This window comes from Brachionichthys hirsutus, chromosome 20 (assembly GCF_040956055.1).
Source record: "Brachionichthys hirsutus isolate HB-005 chromosome 20, CSIRO-AGI_Bhir_v1, whole genome shotgun sequence".
In the NCBI taxonomy this organism is placed as follows: Eukaryota; Metazoa; Chordata; class Actinopteri; order Lophiiformes; family Brachionichthyidae; genus Brachionichthys; species Brachionichthys hirsutus.
The window spans coordinates 9,292,639-9,297,335 of record NC_090916.1 but is presented as its reverse complement, the minus strand read 5'-3'; the positions used below and the strand labels follow the sequence as shown (position 1 = coordinate 9,297,335).

General features: G+C 58.3%; 1 protein-coding gene across 1 annotated transcript; it reads left to right on the top strand.

The window, feature by feature from the left end:
• The first annotated feature begins 531 nt into the window (after nt 1-531).
• Nucleotides 532-4,467, top strand: prep (prolyl endopeptidase). The gene is made up of 13 exons (XM_068753685.1): nt 532-681; nt 916-990; nt 1,196-1,329; nt 1,492-1,622; nt 1,820-2,029; nt 2,124-2,245; nt 2,330-2,435; nt 2,504-2,695; nt 2,773-2,970; nt 3,048-3,151; nt 3,232-3,595; nt 3,664-3,820; nt 3,891-4,467. The coding sequence occupies exons 1-13, from the start codon at nt 532-534 to the stop codon at nt 4,183-4,185; spliced, it is 2,238 nt and encodes a 745-aa protein (XP_068609786.1). The 3' UTR covers nt 4,186-4,467.
• Nucleotides 4,468-4,697: the final 230 nt, after the last annotated feature.

Sequence of the window (4,697 nt, the reverse complement as noted above, 5' to 3'; positions counted from 1 at the left end):
TGGGTGATAACCTCTGTCCCCTCCTGTCATACAGATAAGAGCAGTGATGGAGATTCCCACATGGACTCGGATGACCTTTAAGGTGCAAGGTCATTTACGTCTTTTTTTTTTCTTACTCCTCTGGGAGACACGGAAAAGCCGCATGTCCTTGAGAGCTTTAGCAAAGTCAAATAATAGTAGTGGTTAAACTACTACACATACCTGTGCATGATTTAAAACCATTTATAATTTAACGTGGACACTTGAATCAAACTTAGTCGACTTAATTTAATGTATTGCAAAGACTAATTATCCACCATTAATTATGTCCATTAAGGGACGCTCAGCCTGGTTAATGTTAAATTAAACTTCAAGCCTACATGCTGTAGTTCAGAATCTTTGCTGCGTGCTGTTCTCCGGCGTCGCCACCAGGGGGCGGAGTAGATTCTGCCCGCCCACCCATCGAGCGGCTGGGCCCTCTTCTCGGCGCTCGTTGGCTGAGCTTCCCCGGGAGGCGGGGGCTCGTTCCTGAATCCTCAGCGCCTGGAGTCGATGTTTTGTCGGATCCCGGGACTCATCTCCAAACCGCTCCTTCAGTCTGTGAAGCAGATTTGGGTTTTTTCCTCCCCCCGACGCCATTCCCGAAAACTGTCCTCGAAAATGTCTTTCCAGTACCCCGAAGCTTACCGCGACGACTCGGTGGTGAGTAAATGTGAGCGGCTAACTAGCCTAGCGCGCTAATTAGCCTTTGTTAGCATGCTAATGATGTCTGCAGGCTTGGAGTGCAGCCGTTAGCTTAGCATGCAGCGCTCCTGGTTGCAGTTAATACCTTTATCACTTCGACTCGTGCTATTTAACCGGGGTGCGTTAGCTCGGTGTGGCTAAAGCTAGCCTGTCAGACTGAAGCGGCTGTTCACGCTGTTCGACCCGCTTCAGGTGGAGGACTATCATGGATCCAAAGTCCCGGATCCGTACAGCTGGCTGGAGGACCCGGACAGTGAGAAAACGCAGGTAAATAGTCTTTATCCGCTTCACAGGCAGGTTCTGGTTCTGGGAACACAGTAAGCTGGGCCCAGAGGTCCGGCCCGGTCCGGATGCTTCCATTTACAGCATCCTGTGACACCAGTGCTCTGAGGTTCTCTCCCTGCTTGGTCCTGGTGGGGGTGCTAGAACCACTCAGGTCAGTGTTGGATTATTGGACCTCTGTCCCCCCCAGGCCTTCGTCGCCGCTCAGAACCAGCTGACGGTGCCCTATTTGGAGCGCTGCGCGGTGCGGGACCTGTTCAAGGAGCGAATGACCGAGCTGTACGACTACCCCAAGTACAGCTGCCCGTTCAAGAGGGGGAGCAGGTGAGGCCTGCATCGGATCAGAACCGGTTCTGAGGCTGAGGCCAGAGTTCTATCAGGAAGAGAATGACTTTTGGTTATTAATTGATCGTTTGAAGCCAAAATACTTTTTAACTTCCCGAAACGTTTCCGGTTCTTGTGTTTGAACCCGGTCTCCTCTGTCAGGTACTTCCACTTCTACAACACGGGCCTCCAGAACCAGAGCGTGATGCACGTGCAGGAGAGCCTGGATGCGGAGCCCACGGTCTTCCTGGATCCCAACACGTTCTCGGAGGACGGGACCGTCGCCCTGCGAGGTACCAGGATTAGCAGGATTACCGAAGAACCTCTGGATGGATCCTGATGAATCTGAATCTGAAGACGGGTCTAATCTAGATCCCGTTAAATTCTGAGAGCGGTCCGGATTCCCGTCTGGACACAAACAAATCTGGATTTTCCCATTTATGAGTATTGTTTTTTTTAAGCTAACTGCTAATGTTGATGTTGATTGAAGGCTACGCCTTCTCCGAGGACGGCGAGTTCCTGGCCTACGGGACCAGCGCCAGCGGCTCGGACTGGGTGGAGATCCGCTTCCTGAGGGTGGACGGCGCCGCCCCCCTGGAGGACCGCCTGGAGCGGGTCAAGTTCAGCTGCATGTCCTGGACTCACGATGGAAAAGGGCTTTTTTACAACTCCTACCCGGAGCAGGAGGGCAAGAGCGACGGTGCGTTTCCTCCCCTTCGTCTTCGTCTTCTTCTTCGTCTTCGATGTGAGGCGACTCGCTTGCTGGTCTGACCCTTCGTCCGTCCGTCCTCCAGGGACGGAGACGTCCACCAACCTGCACCAGAAGCTGTACTTCCACGTTCTGGGGACCCCCCAGGCTGAGGACGTGCTCTGCGCCGAGTTCCCCGACCACCCCAAGTGGATGAGCGGCGTCGAGGTGGGATGAAAAGATGCCGCGGGGGGGTGGGGGCGTGTCCTGACGGACGGCGGGCGGGGTTTAGTGACTCTGCCTACCTTCCAGGTGTCGGACGACGGCCGCTACGTGCTGCTGTCCATCAGGGAGGGCTGCGACCCGGTCAACAGGCTGTGGTACTGCGACCTTCAGACGAGCCCTCGGGGAATCACAGGTACTCGAATCGGGCGTCTCCGGCGGCGCCGGCGCCGCCGCACGCCCCAATGATCCTCCTCCGCTCAGGACTCTTACCGTGGGCGAAGCTCATCGACAACTTCGACGCCGAGTACGACTACGTGACCAACGAGGGCACGCTGTTCACGTTCAAGACCAACCGGGAGGCGCCGCGGTACCGCCTCATCAACATCGACTTCGCCGCCCCGGCCCCGAGCGGCTGGAGCGAGCTCGTCCCTCAGCACGAGAAGGACGTCATCGGTAGGACGCCGCCTCCGGACGCGCCAGCGCGCTGGAACGCCGGGGTTCACGGCCCCTTCTCTGTGCCCCCCCCCCAGTGTTCGCCACCTGCACGCACTCCAGCTTCCTGTTCGTCTGCTTCCTGCACGACGTGAAGAATGTGCTGAAGATGTACCGCCTGAGCTCCGGGGCGGAGCTGAGGGCGTTCCCGCTGGACGTCGGATCCGTGGTCGGATTCACGGGACGGAAGCGGGACTCTGAGATCTTCTACTCCTTCACCTCCTTCCTGTCCCCCGGTAGGAGCTTGTCCGCGGCGTGGGTCCGGTCTCAGCGCTGACCCCTGACCCCTGTCCTCTGTCCTGTCCTCCGGCAGCCATCATTTACCACTGCGACCTGACGAAGGAGCCGCTGGCGCCCCGCGTCTTCAGGCAGGTCACGGTCAAAGGCTTCGACCCGTCCGACTACCAAACCACGCAGGTGAGACCGGCCGGGACGGCGAGCGGGACGGCCGTCTCCTCCCCCTCCCGGCGTCCCTCACGCTTCCCTGTCGTTGCCAGATCTTCTACCCGTCCAAGGACGGGACGCAGGTCCCGATGTTCGTCGTCCACAAGAAGGGCATCGAGCTGGACGGTTCCCACCCGGCGTTCCTGTACGGCTACGGCGGCTTCAACATCTCCATCACGCCGAGCTACAGCGTCTCCCGGCTCATCTTCGTCAGGCACCTGGGCGGAGTCCTGGCCGTGGCCAACATCCGGGGGGGCGGGGAGTACGGGGAGACGTGGCACAAAGGTGGCATGCTGGCCCACAAGCAGAACTGCTTCACGGACTTCCAGTGCGCCGCCGAGTTCCTGATCAAGGAGGGCTACACGTCCCCCGCCAAGCTGACCATCAACGGGGGCTCCAACGGCGGCCTCCTCGTCGGTGGGTATGCTAAGGCGCTAGCGCCGCGGGTTAGCAGCGTCTGACCGTCTCCTCCCCCCCCCCCCCAGCGGCGTGCGTCAACCAGCGGCCGGAGCTGTTCGGCTGCGCCGTCGCCCAGGTCGGCGTCATGGACATGCTGAAGTTCCACAAGTTCACCATCGGCCACGCCTGGACGACGGACTTCGGCTGCTCCGAAGACCCGGAGCAGTTCCAGTGGCTCATCAAGTAGGTCCTCGACGGGGACCAGGACGAGGACGAGGACGGGCTCTCACCTGTCCCCCTTCCTCCCTGCCAGATACTCGCCGCTCCACAACATCCGCCTCCCGGAGGGCGACGGCGTCCAGTACCCCTCGGTGCTCCTGCTGACGGGGGACCACGACGACCGGGTGGTGCCGCTCCACTCCCTCAAGTACATCGCCACCCTGCAGCACGTCGTGGGCGGCGGCCCCAACCAGACCAACCCCCTGTTCATCCTCGTGGACACCAAGTCGGGCCACGGCGCCGGGAAGCCCACGGGCAAGGTCATCCAGGAAGTGGCCGACACCTACGCCTTCATCGCCCGCTGCCTCGGCATCTCCTGGGTCGGATAGGCGCCGCCCTCTTTATTCACACGGTGAGATGGAGGAGGAGTTAATAGCAGGACCGCCTCTCAGTCATCAGCCAATCAGCAGCTCAGTCACGGGATTCAGAACAAAACGTTTTATTTATTCTTATTCCGCCGCCGGATGAAAAACGTCATTGTGTGTGTGTGTGTGTGTGCGTGCGTGCGTGCGACCCCCCCCCCCTTTGGACTGGAATGGTTTCTACCTCTTGACGTGCTGATTGTTTTCCTCCCAAAGGGAACAACACAACAATAAACAACTTTGGATTCATCGTGAGTTTTTATTCCTTCACAGAATCACGGTTTTAACTGCAGCCCCGGGCGGGGTCACCAACCAGGCGGATAAATGAAGCGCACTGTTCGCTAAATGCTGGATGTTAAAGGCTAGCAGCGCTGGAGAAACGCATTTAGCTCCTTCCAATCTATGGATAAATAATAAACAAAACTGTTATTTATCACGTTTTGTGTATCGGGCTACAAAAACAGCTGCTTTGGCTGCAG